This window comes from Trichechus manatus, unplaced genomic scaffold (genome assembly GCF_000243295.1).
Source record: "Trichechus manatus latirostris isolate Lorelei unplaced genomic scaffold, TriManLat1.0 scaffold00077, whole genome shotgun sequence".
NCBI classification, from domain to species: Eukaryota; Metazoa; Chordata; class Mammalia; order Sirenia; family Trichechidae; genus Trichechus; species Trichechus manatus.
Genome location: NW_004444013.1, coordinates 9069800 through 9091208, shown reverse-complemented (window position 1 = coordinate 9091208; position 21409 = coordinate 9069800). Strand labels below are relative to the sequence as shown.

Below are 21409 nucleotides of genomic sequence, written 5' to 3'. Positions count from 1 at the left end.
TGTTTTGTTTTGATATGCCCAAATAGGCTGCTTGTATGAGCTAGTTTGATTATTGGCACCTTTGAAACTCTAATGTCCTGTCACCAGGTGGTTAGATCTGTTACTAGGTATGTGAGCTCAGGAGTCTGCCCACCCCTCCTGTATGGATTCAGCTCAAGTGCCCAGGTAGATAGCCACCAAGTGTGTGGTATAGGCTCTCACCTACAGTCCTAGACAGGCATGGGTGATTGGTGTAGGCACAGGCATACAGCTGCAGCAGGGGGACACACTCTGAGCAAGGCAGGGGCCTGACGGCCGCCCCTGAGTGTCCAGCAGGAAGGCATGTCCTTGTTCCCTAGAGCGCATAGGTGGGTGGGTTTTGCAGCTGGACTGTGAGCACCTAATGCTGTTGGCTGTAAGGACTGGGGGGCATCTTATTCATGGACCCCTCTCGCAGGTGGCTAGGTGGCATGGGTGGAGCCACCAGTCCTCAGGCCCCTGATGTGGGTAGGTGAAGACCCTGCTTAATGGGCAGAGCAGTGTTAAATGTCACGAATCTGCCACTTCACAGCTGAAACAATTCAAGTTAGACTGCAGGTATATACCCTGTTGTACTGTGGTAATGAGGGCCTTTGCTGTTGAAATGGGCCCACACAAGTCTCTGTAGGGAGAAAAGCATTCAAAGTCCATGGACCCCTTATGCCTGTGCCTAGGCAAAGGAGCTGTGCCTACCCTGTGTTCCTGGCTTAGGGGAGCCGGCAGTTTATTTTTTCCCGTTTGTTAATTTGTTCACTCTCCAAGGCTGGGATAATGGCTCAGGGCACGTGATGGATCCTATTTTCGGCCCAGGGGACTCAGCAATTGCTGAAGCCGGTCTGGGACTCAGTGCAGAGCAGGGAGTGGGGAGGTAAATGGGAGAGAGGTATTTCCCTAAGGGGGGTGTTTTTGATCCACACAGTAGGCCGTACACAAGTACTTATTTTTTGCTGATCATGGGCTGCTTCTCACTGGTTCTGGGTGGCCGAATAGACTCTCTGGCGCTGGGTCTCGCCCAGTGCAGAAAACGCATCTCCCAAGCACTGCTACTTGCCTGCCTCACCACTCACCCATGAGCTGATCAGGCCTGAACAGCTCCAGCTCTTGCCAAATCAGGTCTGGCAACTCCTCGCTGCTTCCAAACCGTCTCTCCCTCCCCTGCCACTGAGTCTGGTTCGTCAACTTTGCCTTAGATGTTCAGGGCTCCTAGATTGTCATATATAATTGACGCACTTGTTTTTTTGGGCCTTTGTTATAAGAGGGTCCACTGGAAGCATCTGACTACTCTGCCATCTTACCCCTGCCTTTAGATCCCCATTCTTAATCCCATCAAGATGAGAGCTTCAGAGACTTGCAGAAAATATGCAAATATGTCTGCTGCTCATTATGCAAATAAAACAATGCAGGTATGGATTTAGAGTTTTCTTTCATCATTCTAATTAGATCTGAGATGGTCATTGTTATGGGTTGAATTCTGTCCCCCAAAAATACGTGTGTCAACTTGGCTGGGCTATGGTTCCCAGTATTGTGTGGTTGTCCTCCATTTTGTGATCTGATGTAACTATCCTCCATTTTGTGGTGTGTTGTAAATCCTAGCCTCTATGCCTGTGGTTATGCTCCCATTTGGGAGTGAGTTGTCATGTTAATGAAACAGGATTAGGGTGGGATGTATCTTGAGTTACAACTTTACTGGGAGGTGTGACTTAAGTCACCACCCTTACCCCAGTTACCACCCTTACCACTTTTATTCAAGTCACACCCTTACTTGAGTCACACCTTTTATCTTACAAGAGATAAAGGAGAGAGAAGCAAGCAGAGACAGAGACTTCAGTACCACCAAGAAGAGACAGGAGCGGAACATGTCCTTTGGACCAGGGATCCCTGTGCTGAGAACCTTCTAAAACCAGGAGACACAGAGAGAACTGTAAACTGGAGATGGTGCAAGATGACAAGAATTGGCAGCAGAGAAACGGTGGCAGCAGAACCAGAGACCAGCATGAGACGGCATGTGAGCCAAGCCACTGAGGGAGACAGAACTGAGCGCCTTCAAGTGGGGTGCTCTGGGCACTTATTGGCAGAGCTAAAGAGCTTTGTGACACTTGCCGAAGCAGGGCAGAGGCTAGACTGAGGGGCCGAGGGCCAGAGTGAGGCCTGCCTGCAGGTACAGCTGAGAAGAGGCTGTCCTGATCGACAAGGACCTTCCTCTAGAGCCAACAGAGAGAGAAAGGCTTCCCCACAAGCTGGCACTCTGAATTTAGATTTATAGCTTCCTAAACTGTGAGAGGAGCCCTCGTGGTGCAGTGGTTAAGAGCTACAGCGAGCTATGGCTGGTAACCAAGAGAAGGTCGGCAGTTTGAATCTACCAGCTGCTCCTTGGAAATCCTGTGGGGCAGTTCTACTCTGTCCTATAGGGTCACTATGAGTAGGAATCGACTTGATGGCAATGGGTTTTTTTTTTTTTTTTTTAAATTGTGAGAAAATAAATCTGTATTAAAGCCATCCACTTGCAGTATTTTTGTTATAGCAGCACTAGATAACTAAGACATAATAGGATAGTTTCAGAGAAAATCAAATTCAAAACTAGGTATATTTTTTAAACCATATGCTAATGAAAGCCTTATGAATAGTATTTGATACTCTTAAATTTATTTTATTTGTACCATAATTGTTGCATATGTGGCTTTTTGTTCATGCCAAGCCTAACATCTGGGAAGTACCTGGTATAACTATCACCTTTTTGGAGTCAGACCTCAGTTCCAGCTTGACCAACATTTTGCCAAGTATTGGTACCTAGAGCAAGTTCCTTATCCTTCCTAAGCCTCGGTTTCCTCATATATAAAATGATTCTAGGATGGAAGTGTTCGTTTACCTTTTGATTTGTTGCTGCAAGCCTAAAGGATTGCAAAAAAGTAAGATTCTGTTTCGTTCATCAATGAAAATGTGAATGGACAAGAGGCAAATGACATAGACTGATTGATAAAGAGAGTGGATTAGAACAGCAAGGGTCGGCAGGAAAAAGTAAGTGGTGAACTTTGTATTTCTGGTCTTTCTAAATACAGCCAAACCATATTATAACACTAAGATCAGGAGAAAAGACTGTGTGATCATAGGAAAGTGTTGGCTGTCTCAGGTTTTAGTGAGATAGTTGCTGGTCACTCAGTGTATATTTGTTAAGCACTTAATATGCATGCAGCACATTAGGTTATGTGCTGTGGGGGAATACTGAAAAGGATAAGATACAGTCAAGAACTCACAAGTTGTTACACTCATGGAATCTAGTTACATTCATAATGAACTTATTGGCAATCATGAAACTATTAAATCATTCAAAAGTCCCTGCCTTCAAGGAACTCAGAGTCCACTGTAAAAACAGGCAAATTGACCATATAACATAGGAAGTGCTAAGTTAGGACTAAGTACAGGGCACCTGAAGGGAAGGGTACCCATGCCATATGAGGCAGGAGCTGTCAGGAAAGCTTCCTAGAAGAGATAGCATTGAAACTGAATGTGGAGGGATAAGTGGGAGCTATTAGCCAGGAAGACATACAGAAGGTGCAGTGTGCGGAGGCTTAAGTGACTTGGTGATCTGCAGGTTGTTCAAGATGAGAGCAGCACTCGGTGGGAGTGTGTGTAGGGGGTGCGGCGTGGTGGAAGAAAGTCTGAGGGGCAGGTAAAGGCGGATCGTGAGAGGCTTTGTATGTCATGGTGAGAATTTTTTTTCTGCAAGAAGACAAAGTCATTGAAAGGTTTTAAACAGGAGTGTCATAAGTATATCTGTATTTCAGAAAGATTTTTCCTGAAATAGAGTGTTGAATGAACTGATTGAAAGGTGCCGGAACTCAGTCAGGGAGGCCAGTTATGAGGCTGCAGAGTTATCCTCACGAGAAAGGACGAGTGTGGAGATTAAAGCCATGCCAGCAGGGGAAGAAAATGAAGGCGAGTGGATTCAAGAGACACAAAGGAGGTAGAATTGGCAGGACTTCAGCAGTCACCCGTGGAGAGGCTAAGGGAGAAACTACTCAAAGGCTCCCAGGTTTCTAGCTTGGGCATCCGGTAGGAAGTGGTTCTTTGAGCAGTAGAGGAACTAGAAGAGGAGAACATTGTTTGGTGTTCTCTAAATTTGATATACGAGTGTAACGTCCACATAGAGTTGACTCTTGACCTTTGAACAGTCACGTCTGGGATTTGGAAGACATGTCTGTCTTCGTTGCAAAGAGATTTGAGAGGCATCAGGATATAAGTAGGGGGTGGCCGCAGATGAAGTAGGGGAAGTATAAAAAAAACAAAAATCAAACTCGTTGCCGTCAGGTCGATTCCGACTCATAGAGACCCGAAAGGACAGAGTAGAACTGCCCCATAGGGTTTCTAAGGAGCACCTGGTGGATTCAAACTGCCAGCCTGTGTGTGAGGGAGCCCAATACCATCAGTGAAATCATCTTTTATCACGTCTTGTGATGTTTTTTAAATAATTTATTTTATTTTTGTTGTTGTTTTTGAGAATATATGAAGCAAAAGCCACCTTGAACATCTTGAACAACCTGTAGCGTCACCTACTCATATATTGTTATGGATTGAATTATGTCACCCCAAAATATGTGTTGTAAATCCTGTTCTCCATGCCTGTGATTATAATCCCATTTGGGAATGGGTTGTCTTTGTTATGTTAGTGAGGCGGGATTAGTGTAGGGTGTATTTTGAAGCAATCTCTTGAAATATAAAAGAGATTAAACAAGCAAAGCAGAGACATGGCAAGCCACATGGTGATTGCCCAGGAGCAGAAGCTCAGAAGAGACAAGGACCTTCTGCCAGAGCTGACAGAGAGAGAAAGCCTTCCCCTGTAGCCGGTACCATGAATTCAGACTTCTAGCTCTCTAAACTGTGAGAAAATAAACTTCTGTTTGTTAAAGCCATCCACTTGTTGTACTTCTGTTATGGCAGCACTAGATAACCAAGGCATACACCAATTCAAGTTTCTACATGTACAGTTCAGCAACATTGATTACCTTCTTTGAGTTGTGCAACCATTCTCATTCTCCTTTTCTGAGTTGTTCCTCCCCCATTAACATAAGCTTATTGCCCCCTAAAGTTCCTATCTAATCTTTTGAGTTGCTGTTGTCAGTTTGATCCCATATAAATAGTTCTTAAAAGAGCATAATGCTCAAGGCAGACTGTCATGGATTGAATTGTGTCCCCCCAAAAATGTGTGTATCAATTTGGCTAGGCCATGATTCCCAGTGTTGTGTGGTTGTCCTCCATTTTGTGATTGTAATTTTACATTAAAGAGTGTTAGGGTGGGATTGTAACACCACCCTAACCCAGCTCACATCCCTGATCCCACGTAAAGGGAGTTTCCCTGGCATGTGGCCCACACTGCCGTTTATCTCTTGTAAGAGATGAAAGGGAAGCAAGTAGAGAATGGGGGACCTCACACTGCCAAGAAAGAAGCACCGGGAGCAGAGCGCGTTGTTTCGACCTGAGGTTCCTGCGCAGAGAAGCTCCTAGTCTGGGGGAACATTGATGAGAAGGCCGATAGAGAGAGAGCCTTCCCCTGGAGCTGATGCCCTGAATTTGGACTTCTAGCCTACTAGACTGTGAGAAAATAAATTTCTCTCGGTTAAAGCCATAAACTTGTGGTATTTCTGCTGGAGCAGCACTAGATGCCTAAGACACAGACATTCTTTACTGGTTAAGCTAAACTATTGTTTGGTTTTAAGACATCAAAGGATGTTTTTGTGTGATGTTTGTTTTTTGAACATAATAAATTTGTATACATAGTTGAGGTTTTTTTGGGGTGAGGCTTGGGGGACTCAATTTTGTTCCATTCATTAGTGTCAGTATCATAATAGTTAAAATATTTTTGCTGATAGCTTAATATCTGTAGGGCTTTCTTTCCAAATAGTCTTGGAAAAACTTTTTCCCACCCACTATGAATTTTATAATCGTTTTGTCGAGTCATAAAAAAAAAAAAATCCTGTTGGAATAATGACTGGAATTGTAAAATGTTTTAATTGTTTACAGATTACTTTGTTTCTGTTTATTTGTGGTTGCCTGTTTCATTTTTTTACCTTTATTTGTTGAGCATTTGCTTTGTTTCAGATGATTTTATAATTATTTTAAGGATTCAAGAGAGGAGATCTCACTAGTTGCTTATTCATCTATAAATTCCTTGCTTTATATTCCACCCAGTATTCATGCCTCTGCTGCATGCTAGATGATGGATAGGTTTTAATTTTAATTTGTGCGTTAAAGGAGTTTATAGTCTAGTGGAGGAGCCCTGGTGGCTCAGTGGTTAAGTGCTCGGCTGATAACCAAAAGGTTGGCCGTTCAAACCCACCAGCCCCTCCGCGGGAGAGAAGACCTGGTGATCTGCTCCCATAAGGATTACAGCCTAGGACGAGAAACCCTATGGGGCAGTTCTCCTCTGTGACATGGGGTCACTCAGAGTCAGAACTGACTTGATGCACTCAACAACAGTACATAGTCTAGTGGGGTAAACTAACCACCATACAGCAGAAAGAGTGTGCAAACTAACGTGTTTTTACCAAATACTTTGAGGTTACATAACAGGAAACAATTTTTTTGAGGCGGGGTTGGGGAAGAGCAGTCAGGGTTCCCTGAGGAGGTGTGTATAAAAAGGAGGAAGGGGCATTGCTCGGGAGGAAGCAGCATGAGCAGAGGCCATGTGTGATATTGTCTGGTATGGGTTGGGAGTGGCCTAGAAGGGCACAGGCTGTATGGGAGGAGTGAGAGACAAGTGTAGAAGGTGAGTGAGAGCCAGGCTGTGAAGGGTGCTGCAGGCCCTTGGTTTTAAACGCGATTTCACATACGTTATCCACCTGATTGTCAAGAACAGCACTGTGAGAACTCGCAGGTGTTCCTTTTGCATTGTATTCCCAGTCTCCTCCTTTTCTTTTCATAATTTCTACCCTGATTACTTGCAGAAAGACTTTGTTTATCATTATCTTTATTTCATAGATGAAGGAACTGACGCTCAGAAAGATAGGGATTTATCTAATGCCATATGACTAAGAAAGAAAGAAAAACCTAATTCTAGCCTAGAACCCAGGTCTTCTGACTCTAATATACATTACATTACACTTAATTCAGTGACATCTTCCTTTTCCTCTTCCAGTTACTTTTAATTCTAAAAAGTTATAAGACTGGTAAATGTAAAAATGGTGTGGTGGCGATGGCGTCTGACCTCGTCTACCTTCACAAGGGGGAGGAGAGAATCAAGATTGACATGAGACCAAGGCTGACGATTCCTATGAGGTGGAGGTCAGACATTACCGCCTCCCTCCAACCTTTTTATCAATTCTAACACCAGCCGTTCCTCCCTCGGCACTCTCTACTTTAATCTACTGGGTTTGGTAATTTGTAGTAATGGCCGCACAGAACTCACAGACCATACTCACAGTTATGGGGTTTATTAAAGAATTGAAAGGTTACAACTCGGGATCAGGATCAGGAAAGACATAGGCAGACTCCGTTCTTCAGTGCAGGACAGCTCTCTTAGCTCCTCTTGACTGTGCAGGCCTTCTCTTGGCCCTCTGAGGCCAGTTTCCTCTCGGTCCCTTGAGGCCATACTCCTCTCGGTCCCCTGAGGCCAGTCACCTCTTGGCCGTCTCAGGACAGGCCTCCTCTCCTCCACTCGGGCCTGGGCTCTGTCCTGCTTGGGCAACTGTTACAAAGCTCTTTAGCTCACCCTGACAAGTGCCTGGAGGTACCTCACTCTGCCAGGAAGCCTCCTGCCCAAAGGTGCTCAATTCCCTCGTTCCGTGGGTTGGCAAGACTATCTACCCCAGTAAGTGCCCAGAGGCATCCCACTCTGCCAGCAAGCCTCGGGCCCGGAGACACTCAGCTCTCTCACTTCATGGGCCAGAAAACCCACTGGGCCATCTCCTGCCAGTCTCCTGGTTCTGCTGCCTCTGTTTCTCTGCCACCACTTCTCACTGTCGTGCGCTGTCTCCTGGGTCTAGGAGGTTCTCAGCGCAGAGACCCCAGGTCCAAAGGATGTGCTCCACTCCCGGATTTTCTTTCTTGATGATAGTGAGGTCCCACCTTACTGTCTTTGAGATGGCTCATTTTAAGCCTAATGCAAAACTGACCAATCCCATTGTCAGGATTCCATACACCTTATTTGCATAGTCACATCTCCACAAGTGTCCCATGCACCTTATTTGCATTATTAGCAGTGCTGCCCAATTCCCTTGGTGGGTCACAAGCACCTTATTTGCATAGTCCCACCCAGGCATTTTGTAGGAGTCACAAGATTATGGCCAGAAAGGCCATATGAAAGTGATTCATTGCATTGGAGTAGAATAATTGCATAAAGTTGAGTTACTGGATGAGAGTATATAATTTGGGAGCCCTGGTGGCACAGTGGTTAAGAGCTTGGCTGCTAATCAAAAGTCAGTGGTTTGAATCTACCAGCTGCTCCTTGGAAACCCTATGGGGCAATTCTTCTCTGTCTTATAGGGTCACTATGAGTTGGAATTGACAGCAGTGCGTTTGCAGGTATATAATTTGGGCAGATTTTGCTTTCTTTGTGTTGCCTTGCCATGGTTGGTTTAAAGAGACGGTAAACATGAGTTTGAAGACACTAGAAGAGGAATGGTTAACCAACAATGACCATCTGATTTACAGGTCTTAGAAGGTTAGGACTTGGTAGCTTAAACTTTTTTTGTTTTATTTCATTTCAGCTGTTTATTATGAAAAATTTCAGACATACTCAACAATAGAAGCATATATTGAACCCTCAAGTACTCATCACCCAGCATCAACAGTGAGCACATAGCAATCACATTTCATATATAACTCCCCTCCCCCACACCTTCCCTCACATATTTGGAATATAATTCCCAGATATCGTTTTATTTAACTTGAACTTTTAAAAATGCTTTTCTTGAGCGTAACTTGTATCTTTTCCTGTCTCTATTTGTAGCCTAGGCGTTCGGTCCAGTTCTTAGTATTTGACCAACTCTTTTCCTTCCTGACCATGGGACTTACTGAAAATAAAATCCTAGTACTCTGCTCCTTTAAGAAGATGGATCTCAGCAGACTTGCTTAGACCATCAGCTGCATGTACCATGTTCTTCTTGCCAGCCCCCAATGTGCAGCTAGGAAAACATGTTCCCATGCTGGTGTCTGACAGTGAACTGATGTAAGGATGGGACTTGCAACAGTGGGTTCGTCTGGGTCAAATTTGAAATTTCTTCTGAGTGGCAAAGCTGTCATTCAAATTAACCCCTAGACACTTACTGGCAAATTCAAGCATGTGATACAATTATTTTTCCATTTGCTAACAAGCTAGAAGTGAATAGAGGCACCAGCTATAAATGGACTTTAGGCAGTAGGCAAAGTGGCATCGGGTATTGCCATTTGCCACATGGATTGGCATCATGAATGGGCATGGGCAGCAGAGAGCTAATGATTAACTAAGACAGAGTTTTTAGGGAATCATTATATTCCTGTAATTTACCTTTTGCTGGAACACTTTCCCAGTATCTCTTTGGACCTAGATCTCTGTACTTACCCCTGCTTTTGTTGACTGATGGCTAGTTTTTTTAATTGTTGTAATTAAATGAAGTTTACATTTCAAGTTAGTCTCCCATACAAAATTTTTTTTTTACATACATTGTTATGACACCCCAACCTGATGGCTAGTTTTAATTAGCAATCTTTCTTTATAAAATTTGCAAAGATCTAACTATAGAAATACGATGTCAGCACTCTCTTCTCTAGAGCTTTCCTTTCTGAGAGTTTGTTTTATTTGGCCTGCTGGGAAAGCAGTCCTATTAATAGTGATTTCTCAGAGTGCTTATTGCCATGTTTCAATGCCTCGTCTTTCCCTGGAGATAAAAATGATCCCGAACTTTCTAGTGTTCCTTTCTATTTGAGCCTCAGCTCTGTAAATATCCCAGTTGAGAAGATACTGACACATGCACACAATGGTTAAATATACAAGCATAATAGTCAGACCAGCTTTTACTGTACTTCCTTCTTAAATCACAGGGCTACCTTTTTCAAGAATTTGAGAAGAGTCAGTATACAGAAGACTCAGTTTCAAGCTCTACAGGTCTTCTAGAGAAATGTACTTCCAGCTTGGTTAGTCAGTGGATGTTTTTTGAAGGCTCGACATGCATTGTGAGCTGGTGCTCTGCTAGGCTGTGGTAACGGACAGGGCAGAAGACAAGTTCTCTGAGCTGGAGGACTTAAACTCTTTTGGAGTAAGAAAAATATAGAAGATGTAATGAAAAGTGGCCTGTGAAAAACGGGTAAGATTTAGAGAGATGATGAGGACAGTGATGGTGTGCTACATCAGCCTCAGTTTGCCCATCTATAAAGTGAGAGTAGTGGACTTCAGAGATCTGAAGGCCCCTTTTAGCACTGATGCGCTGTGCTTCTATGATTTTCCAAGTTAAGAAACTTCCAAGGAGGAGAAAATGTGGCTTCACAAGCCCAGTAAAAAGTAATGAGAATGTTTCTGGAGAAGCCACAATTCTCTTTTCCTTTTCAGCATCCCTTACAAGTCCTTTGACCACTGTCTTATTTGTTTTCAGACATCTTACTTTATTTTATTGTACTTCAAGTGAAAGTTTACAATTCAGTTAGTCTCTCATACAAAAATTTATACATACATTGTTATGTGACCCTAATTACTCTCCCCATACTGTGACAGCACACTCATCCTTTCCACCCCTGATTTCCCGTGTCCATTCAACCGGCTCCTGACCCTCTCTGCCTTCTCATCTCCCCTCCGGACAGGAGCTGCCCATTTAGTCTCATGTGTCTACTTGAGCTAAGAAGCACACTCTTCATGAGTATCATTTTTTTTTTTTTTTCAATGTCCCATAGTCCAGTCTAATCTTTGTCTAAAGAGTTGGCCTCGGGAATGGTTTTAGTTCTGGGTTGACAGAGAGTCCAGGGGCCATGCTTTCTGGGGTTCCTGTAGTCTCCGTCAGGCCATTAAGTCTGGTCTTTTTACTAGAATTTGAGTTCTGCATCCCACTTTTCTCCTGCTCCATCAGGGACTCTCTGTTGTGTTCCCTGTCAGGGCGGTCATTGGTGGTAGCTGGGTGCTGTCTAGTTCTTCTGGTCTCATGTTGATACAGTCTCTGGTTTATGTGGCCCTTTCTAGCTTTCAAACATCCTGAAGGAGACATAGAACATACCTTTTCTCTCCAAGTGTGGTCGGAGAGACAGTAAAATGACAACTTGAAAGAAATCACCCAAAATTGTGTTAGCTGACACAACTAAGTGTTCTTGACTATATGGCAAGTTTTTCTTTCCCTCTAAATTATCCTTTAGTAAAGAGGGAGTTGCCTTCATTTGAGTTCTTATGAAACCGCTAATGTTAAGAGGTGCCTTCTCAATTATTTTGGGAACAACAAACTACTGTTTGGGGACAATATTTTAGCCTGACCTTTATCAACTACTTTTGGATGCCTTTAGGAATTTCCTGACAGACTTGGTAAAAAAAAAAAAAAAAAAAAAAAGGCAGAGAAATTCAACACAGATTTAGTGTTGGATGTCTTAAAATAAGCCATCTTCAAGACCATTTTGAAAAACACTACAGCAAGCAGTTATTTTGTGGAGCTCACAAATGGTGAATGAGTTCTTGTGGCTTGGGATAAAATTCCCAGAGATAGCATGATGTATAGATCCAAAACATGCCATAGCCTAAGTAACTGAGAGGGAAGTAAAGATGACATATTTTCTAGTGATGTTAGAAGGAGCCCTGGTGGCACAGTGGTTAAGTGCTGTACCGAGCAGTTGGCGGTACAAACCCACTAGGCACACTGCAGGAGAAAGATATGGTAGTCTGCTTCTGTAAAGATTACAGCCTTGAACTCATAGCAACTCTATAGGACAGAATAGAACTACCCCATAGGGTTTCCGAGGAGTGGCTAGTGGATTCCAACTGCCGACCTTTTGGTTAACAGCCGAGCGTTTAACTGCTGCGCCACCAGCACTCCAAAGTCCTTCCAGTGACCTACAATACCTATGAGGATCTGGCCTCTTTCCCACTCTGATCTCACCTTCTGCCACTCTCCCCTCACTCTCTGCTCCAATCACTCTACCCAGCATGGAGTTCCTGGATATTCTCCCACCTCAGAGTCTGTGTGCTAGCTGTTTGCTGTCTGGAATGCTCTTCCCCCAAATCTCCACTTGGCTCACTCCTTCACCTCTCTCAAGTCTTAGCTCAAATCTTATCTCAATGAAGCCTACCTGTCTTAGTCGTGTGGTGCTACTGTAACAGAAATACCACAAGTGGGTGGCTTTGACAAAGAGAAGTTTATTTCTTCATAGTAAAATAGGCTAAAAGTCCAAATTCAGGGCATCAGCTCCAGGGGAAGGCTTTCTCTCTCAGTCGGCCTTCTCATCAGTGTTCCCCCAGACTAGGAGCTTCTCTACACAGGGACCTTGGGTCCAAAGGACAGGCTCTGCTCCTGGCACTGCTTTGTTGGTGGTATGAGGTCCCCTCTCCCCTCACTTCTCTCTTTTACATCTCAAGAGATTGCCTCAGGACACAATTCAATCTTGTAGACTGAGTCCTGCCTTACTAACACAACTGCCACCCATCCTCCCTCATTAACATCATAGAAGCAGGATTTACAACATATAGGAAAATCACACAATACCAGGAATCATGGCCCAGACAAATTGATAGACACATTTTTTGGGGGGACATAATTCAATCCATGACATTCCACCCTTTGGCCCCCAAAAATCACATTCTTGCAACATGCAAAACATATTCACCCATCATATCATAGCAAAAGTCTGAACTCCATCTCCAGAATCCAAAAATTCCTCTTCATCTGTGAAATCTAGAATACAAGTTATCTGCTTCCAAAGGTACAATGGCAGAACAGGCACAAGCTAGACGTTTCCATTACCAATGGGAGAAACTGGAGGGAAAGAAGGGATAACAGGCACCAGGCAAGTCAGCAGAACATATTACATTAGCCTTCGAAGCTTTGAAAATAATCTTCTGTCCTCTGAGACAATTTACACAATAGCCTTGCCCTCCAGACTCTAGGTATTGGCCACACTCTCTGGATTCTGTGTGGAGGCCCCTCAGCCCTGGGCTTCAGCTCCGCCTTCCAGGCCCACTTGGATAGCAACTCTGCTCCCTTGGCTTTAGGCACACCATTCTCCCAGTCAGATGAGTGGTGACTCCACCTGTAGAAGCACCAGAGGCCATGGCGCCACCCTTTGAAACTCCTGAGGTCATGGCCATACCTTTTGAGACCGAGGCAGCTCGGCTTCTTGTTCCCTTGTCTCTTCAGCTTGTTTCCTGTGGCCTCTCGGCTTCTCGGGCCTCACACCCATATCTGCCCTGCTGGGGCAAGTGTTCCAAAGCTCTGTAGCTCCACCAGTAAGTGCCCCAAGGTACCCCACTGTGCCAGGAAGCCTCCCGCGCACAGGTACTCAGCTCTCTTGCTCCGAGGGTCGGCTCCAGCGCTGCCGTCTCACACTGGTCTCCTGTTTCTGCTGCTGTTGGTTTTCTGCTGCTGCCGCTCCTCTGATGCTGCAGTTTATCTGCTGCTGCTGGTCCTCTGTCGCTGCCACACCTCTATCCATTCACAGTTTTTAAAACCACTTCCATGTTTTAGGTATGCGTTAGAGCAGCACCCCACTCTCTCGGTACCAAATTCTGTCTTAGTCATGTAGTGCTGCTATAACAGAAATACCACAAGTGGATGGCTTTAACAAAGAGAAGTTTATTTCCTCACAGTAAAGTAGGCTAAAAGTCCAAATTCAGGGTGTCAGCTCCAGGGGAAGCCTTTCTCTCTCAGTCGGTCTTCTTCTCATCAGTGTTCCCCCAGACTAGGAGTTTCTCCCCACAGGGACCCCGGGTCCAAAGGACACGCTCTGCTCCTGGCACTGCTTTCTTGGTTCTGTGCTGTCCTTTACAGTCACTATGAGTTGGAATTGACAGCAACGGGTTTTATCTTTTGGTTTTATAAGGACTTTGGCTTTTAAAACTTAGAGTAAAATGAGGAGCCATTGAGGGCTATGAGCAGAGGAATGCCTGTTCTGACTTATGTTTTGAGAGGATCACTCTGACTGCTGAGTCGAGAATGGACTCTAGGGGGAGGGGTAGAAGCAAGGATATTGTTGTTGGGTGCCGTCAAGTCAATTCTGACTCATAGCCACCCCATAGGACAGAATAGAACTGCCTCATGGGGTTTCCAAGGAGCGGCTGGCGGATTTGAACTGCAGACCTTTTGGTTAGCAGCCGAGCTCTTAACCACTGTACCACCAGGGCTCCATGTTGTTATTAGCTGCCTTCCAATTGGCCCCGACTCGTGGTGACCCCATGCACGAGGGAACAAAAAACTACCCAGTGCTGTGCCATCCCCATGATCAGTTGCGGATCAGACTGTTGTGATCCATGGAGTTTTCATTGCCTGATTTCCAGAAGTAGATCACCAGGCCTTTCCTCCTAGTCCGTCTTAGTCTGGAAGCTCTGTGGAAACCTGTTTAGCATCATAGCAACATGCGAGCTTGCACTGGCAAACAGTTGGTGGTTGTCTGTCAGCAATGCTAGTGAGAGGTGATGGTGGTAGCAGTGGAGGTGTCAAGAAGTGGTTAGATTCTGGGTATATTTTGAAGGTAGAGTCAATAGAATTTTTTCATCAGATTGGCTGTAGGATATGAGAAAGAGGTGAATCAAATATGTATTAAATGCTTTAAAATCAAGTATATTCCACACTCCTTGACCTAGCAATTCCTCTTCTAAACATTTAGTTTAAGAAAATAAGTGTGTGTGCAGGTGTTTGTATGTACAAAAATATTTATCACAGTGTTGTTTATAGTAAACGAAAATTAAAAAATAAGTAACTAATAATAGAGAATTGGTCAAATAAGTGTTGATGGAGCCAATCAGTGAAGTTTTGTGCAGCCATTAAGATGTACAAATACGTTTATGGACAAGGAAATACATTAATAATATATTTCTAGGTATTCTTTTTATGTACGTTACTGAGAATTTTGGAGTATTTTAGTGGGAAGTTGCTAGATGGTGTAACATACTTGCTTGATACAGTTGCTGCTATAGTAATTTTGAGGTCTGTCACATTAACTTCAGATTGCTGAATATTTTGTATCTGATCTGGGTTTGGGGAAGATTTTTATGGAGAGAGTTATTTTGTTTTTGTACCGTTGTATTTTAAATTATTGCTAAGGTAATTTTGGGAAGAAGTTGAGTCATTTGTCACCTATTGAATTCTGAATTATGTACCAGAATTTGGCAAATTGTTAGAATATTAAGTGTATTTAAAATATTGACAGCACTAGACTAAATTTGTTCAAAAAGCTTTGCCATTTCAGGATGATTACTGCTCTTCTCTCCTGCAACATGCATTATGCAGACTTCTAAACAAATGGAATATACTAGCAGAATCATTCCTGTATAGCTATCCAAAATGAAATCAACTGTTGTTAGAGTTTATTGCACCCCTAAGAGCACTTCTCTTTGATTCAGTAAGTGAGTTTGGTTTGTTTACTCAGAGTTAAGTGGAGTTTTATTTCATTCAAGTGTCCATAAAATGGAAAATATGAGATCATTTTTCTAAGATTATTTTTTTGCTGTTCTCGGTAAAACCTATTATTTATTTCATGGATTCTTATTACCACTAAATAGTGTTTGATAAGAAACATTATTGATTGGAAGATTAAAATTACAAACTCTCCTGTTGGTCTTTTTCTGTCATCTGTCTCCCTCCTCCATGTTTTCCTTCAAATTTCCCTTCTTTTTAAATTTTATTTTAAAAATTATTATACAGTAAAATGGACTTTTTTGCGTATAGTTCTATGAATTTTGACACGTATACTGATTCATGTAGCAACCATCACAATCAGGATACAGAGCAGTTCCATTACCCCAGAAAACTGCCTGTATTAGGCAAGGTCATGGAAGCTCCATAGACACATCCAAACTCCCTGAGGGACTGAATTACTGGCCTGAGGGCTGTGGGAACCATGGTCTCGGGCAACATCTAGCTTAACTGCCATAACATAGTTTATAGAGAAAATGTTCTACATTCTCCTTTGGTGAGGAGCATCTGGAGTCTTAAAAGCTTGTGAGCAACCATCTAACATACTCCATTGGTCTCACTCCTTCGAAAGCAAGGGAGAATGAAGAAAACTAAAGACACAAGGGAAAGATTAGTCCAAAGGACTAATGGACCACAACTACCACAGCCTCCACCAGACTGAGTCCAGCACAACTAGATGGTGCCCGGCTACCACCGCTGACTACTCTGACAGAGATCACAATAGAGGGTCCCAGACAGGGCAGGAGAAAAATTCACAAAAAAAAGACCAGACTTACTGGCCTGGCAGAGACTGGAGAAACCCTGAGAGTATGGCCCCTGGACACCCTTTTAGCTCAGTAATGAAGTCACTCCTGAGGTTCACCCTTCATCCAAAGATTAGAGAGGCCCAGGGGCAAGAGACTAGAAGGCAGGAGGGGATAGGAAAGTTGGAACCAATGGTCGAGAAGGGAGAGTGTTGACATGTCCTGGAGTTGGTAACCAATGTCATGAAACAATATGTGTACTAACTGTTTAATGAGAAGCTAGTTTATTCTGTAAACCTTCATCTAAAGTACAACTGACAAAAAGAAAGAAAACTCCCTGTATTATATCCCTTTATACTCACACAGTCCCCTGGCATCTACTGATCTGTAGGTTGGCCTTTATAAGAATGTCTTATGAATGGAACTGTTTTAAGACTGGCTTTTTTTTTTTTTTAAGTTAGCGTAATGCCTTTAAGAGTCATCCAAGTTGTTACATATATCAAGAATTCTTTTTATTGCTGGGTAGTATTTCATTGTTTGGATATACCACAGTTTGTCCATTTACCTGTTGAAGGACATTTGGTTTGTTTCCAGTTTTTTGGTGATTATGAATACCAAAAACCAAACCCAAACCCATTGCTGTTGTGCAAACATCACAAAAATCCAGTTTAGAACATTTCCAGCACTGTAAAACATCCCCTTATGCCCATTTGCAGGTCATTTCCTGCTTTTACCCCCTGTTTTCTGCCTCTGTAAATTTACCTTTTCTGGATATTTCATATAAATGTGTACAGATGTATCTGTTAAGGTATGTGTATGCATGTACACACACACACATATGCATACAAACTTTTATTCTTGTTTTCATTTTTAAGCATTGCTTTCTAGGGGTTTTCTCCTTCCTGTGTAGCTTAGTGGTCAGCCAATGCTTGGACAGTGGTTGTGCTCAAATACGTTGTGTCAGTAAGGCTTTTGTTTTCTGACAGTGGCTCTGTATGTGCATATGGAGCACATTCAAAGTTCAGTCCATTTTCAGATCTGCCCTGACTTTTACTTTTCACTCTGTCCTTTGGTGTCTCCTTGCTGCTTATAGCCTCAGGGGTGACCATGAGCTTGTCCCAACTGCGTGAGTACAGCCTCAGGCTAGTAGAGTTTTTGACCCTCGTTGCTGACTGGCTGCCTGGATCATCACTTACACTGACAACACAGCTGGACATTTGTGGTATTTACCTTTCCAGATTGAGTGGGTTCCCTTCAGCCTCTCTGAAGTTTGCCCTGCCTGCTCTGCAAACCTCTGCATCTACTGAGTGAGGGTGGGAGGATGATGAGAGTAGCCTTCGGCAAGATGCCACAGATTCTCACTGTTCTTACCTAACTTTCAGCAATTTTTCCAAGCATGAATGCTTCTCAGGCTGTTAGGGGTGTTATAGTCCTTTGGTCTATTTCCAGAACACTGAAAAGGTTGTTGTTATCACTTTCATCTAGCTTTATCATTGTTTTTTAGGGAGAGGGTTTGCCTACCTTCTTACTAGGCCATATCCGGAAGTCCTGCTTCTCAGAGTGTATTCTTTCCCTAGTGTACTTAGTCATTTTCTTGAGGTGTACTTGCCTTCTGAGGATTCTGGGTAAATTTCTTTTTATAAATGTAGTCTGATTGCCTTCTGCTTCCCAGTATGTGGCCTTGCTCCAGCTAAACTAGCAGTTCCGCTGTTAGTTCCACTGTTAGCCCCTGCTCTTAAAACAGCCATGTCTTTGGTCATAGTCTGTCTTCAGCTTAGACTGCTCTGTGTATCCAAATCTTACCTGTCCTTCCGAGGGTCAGGTCACAGACATATTCACACAATTTTCTGCGTATCACATGAACCAGCTCTTCTGTTGCCCAAATACTCTGTGTTTGTCATGCCATTCTGCTTTTGTAGATAAGACCCTATGGCTTAGAATACCCCTCCCTCCCTCTTTTTATAAAGCTTTTATTGGCTTCCTTAGATAGGCTTAGGTGCTCCTTTTCCTTATCCTCCCATTGTTCCCTCTACCTATTTCTACTAAGGCACCAATCACAGTTTATTGTCCTTATTTGCATCTACATCTGTCTATCAGACTTTTCTGAGAGCAGGGACCACCGCTGTCCTTTTCAGAGTTGCTTCTCAACCAAGCCCAAGTCTCTGGCCTGCAAAGACCTAAATAAATAATTTGTGGGATGAATAAACCGAATCTGTGTTGAAGATTGGGAAGTTATGTATTTCTTGTCTAATTTCCCTTTATAGTGGAATGTGGACATAGTGACTTCTTGGGGATAAAGCAAATCTGAATAGCAGAGAACAGCCTACTTTGCACGGACTCTAAACATGCTTGGGCATATTAAATGTTTGCTTGACTCACTGATAGAAATAGCTTTATTTATTTTCTTGTTCTGTGCCAGGTACATAGCTTCTGAATTGTTACGTTAAGAAAAGCTGTTTCTGATTATAAACCTTGTTTTATTTTTGCTATCATTTGCATATACTTGTGTTTTAAGAATATCAGAGCATCCAAGACTGCTTCAGTTTGTAGGTAACATGTAATGGTGATAACTGGAGGCTAATTTATGAACAGTCAACGTGATGATAAAATAGCTTTTTCCTTGTCCTTCTAGATGTTGATCATCTTTCTGAAGTAAAATCTCCATGGCCTGAACATTTTCTGAAAATTATTTTGAGCAAAATATCTGTTTAATAACAAGATAAGCACATCAAGATGGTTGGGAAACTGAAGCAGAACTTACTATTGGCATGTCTGGTGATTAGTTCTGTGACTGTGTTTTACTTGGGCCAGCACGCCATGGAATGCCACCACCGAATAGAGGAACGCAGCCAGCCGGCCAAATTGGAGAGCACAAGGGCCACTGTACAAACTGCCCTGGATGTCAAAGCCAATAAAACCTTTGCCTATCACAAAGACATGCCTTTGATATTTATTGGAGGTGTGCCTCGAAGTGGCACGACACTCATGAGGGCCATGCTGGATGCACACCCCGACATTCGCTGTGGAGAGGAAACCAGAGTCATCCCCCGGATCCTGGCCCTGAAGCAGATGTGGTCGAGGTCCAGTAAAGAGAAGATCCGCCTGGATGAGGCTGGTGTTACCGATGAAGTGCTGGATTCTGCCATGCAAGCCTTCTTACTAGAAATCATTGTTAAGCATGGGGAGCCAGCCCCTTATTTATGTAACAAAGATCCTTTTGCCCTGAAATCCTTAACTTACCTTGCCAGGTTATTCCCCAATGCCAAATTTCTCCTGATGGTTCGAGATGGCCGGGCATCAGTACACTCAATGATTTCTCGAAAAGTCACTATAGCTGGGTTTGACCTAAACAGCTATAGGGACTGTTTGACCAAGTGGAATCGTGCCATAGAGACCATGTACAGCCAGTGTATGGAGGTTGGTTATAAAAAATGCATGTTAGTTCACTATGAACAACTCGTCTTACATCCTGAGCGGTGGATGAGAACACTTTTAAAGTTCCTTCATATTCCATGGAACCAGTCAGTACTGCACCATGAAGAGATGATTGGAAAAGCTGGGGGAGTGTCGCTGTCTAAGTGAGTAGAAGTTATGTGTTTCATTTTTACCCTGTATTCAGCTAATAAAGGTCTGTCTATGTATCTACCTACCTACTTAATCTGTCTATGGAAACTACAGACTTTTTGTGGAACAGATATAGTTTCATTGTTGGGCTTAAAAATTTTCTTTTTTTGGTTAATGTTCTACCAGTTCATTATAGCATTATAGACCCTTTCATTTGTTTAACTCATTTATTCGTTTATGTGTTGAGGTTCTTTTTATTTGTTTGATGGATGCAAACCCAACTGACAGGCAGTGAAAGGTTTTTCCAGTGACCTCAGGCCTTAACATTCATCATTTAATTTTACTGATTGAATGATCACTAAAATCAGTGAATTTAGTGATTTGGATTTCTGATTTCTAGATATTTTTGTTAATAAAGATAGTTGGCTTTGGTGTGGCTTCAGGTTATTATCAGGAAGCCCATCTACCATGTTGGTGAGCAGATCGTGAGTTCCAAGCATTTAGAAATTTTTAGTGACAGAGAAAAATAATGGCAATATTTAATCCGGTCTTTCATTTTACAGATGAGAAGATTGAGTCACAGAAAGATCAAAGTGGTTTGTTTAAATTTAGATGGCAAAGCCAGAATTAGAATCCATGCCTTGGTCTCAATGGGCTAGTGCTTTTTTTTCCATGGCATTTTACTACACATAATGCTTCTGTCATCTGACAGAACTGTCTCTTGTTTTTTACAAAAGGCCAGATCATCTCTGGAATTTGGAGGCCTAATCCATGCAAGAAGTTCCTTAGAGTCAAACACTTCTAAAATCATTGCATTTTGCTTTCTTTCTTATGAAGTGATGACTAGGGTGCCCTGATGTGATCTGCTAATCTGCCTTGATTTATATATCTAGAATGAGGATAGAAAGATAGAAACTACTGCTAAATTTCCCTACCATTTCCTCATGAAGAAAGGTTGGCTATAACTAAATTTTATTTTGTTTTTTTATACCTGTGAAAAAAGAAAACGAAGTAGACTTCCCTCGTGTACCCTGCTTGCCCCCACAAAGGCATATCTTGATTTTTTTTCGGTGGGTGGAACTTGTATAGTAAATATTGGTTCTTAATGTAGATAATCTCAAAGAGCAGCTGCCTGCCTGCAGCTAGCTTTCAGCTATTGATTATTTATAAATTATTAGATACATCACTGCAGTGGCACTAGGCTGTTTTTACTGAGTCAAAGAGAACTATATCTCTAGCTACTGTCATCACTAGAGATGTTCTTTCCAGATAATAGCCTATAACTAATTTCTAATCAACTGTATTCTTCAGTAAGCATTTCCTACTTTGTGCCATATGTTGGCCCAGAGGCTCCAGTGCTAACTCCTCCTAAAAGAAGCACCTCAGATCCCTAGCCTCTCCAATGGGGTTAAAGAGATACACTCAGGTTGGATTTTGGTGAAAATCAGGAAAAGATCATTTTGCGTATATGCCTACTATGTTAAGTCAAATATAAAGACTGAGGAAATTCATAGAAAT

At 42.8% G+C, this 21409-nt stretch overlaps 1 protein-coding gene across 3 annotated transcripts in view; it reads left to right on the top strand.

Moving 5' to 3' along the window:
• Positions 1-21409, top strand: part of TPST1 (tyrosylprotein sulfotransferase 1) — a 112546-nt gene that overhangs the window by 23766 nt on the left and 67371 nt on the right. For 2 of the 3 annotated variants that reach the window (XM_004380781.2, XM_023735311.1), the window contains exon 2: positions 18960-19905. In XM_004380781.2, coding sequence (XP_004380838.1) covers positions 19061-19905 — 845 coding nt within the window. In that variant the 5' untranslated portion in view covers positions 18960-19060. Of the gene's footprint in view, positions 1-8782; positions 8801-18959; positions 19906-21409 lie in introns of those variants that run through there. The other variant, XM_023735312.1, reaches the window with a different exon arrangement.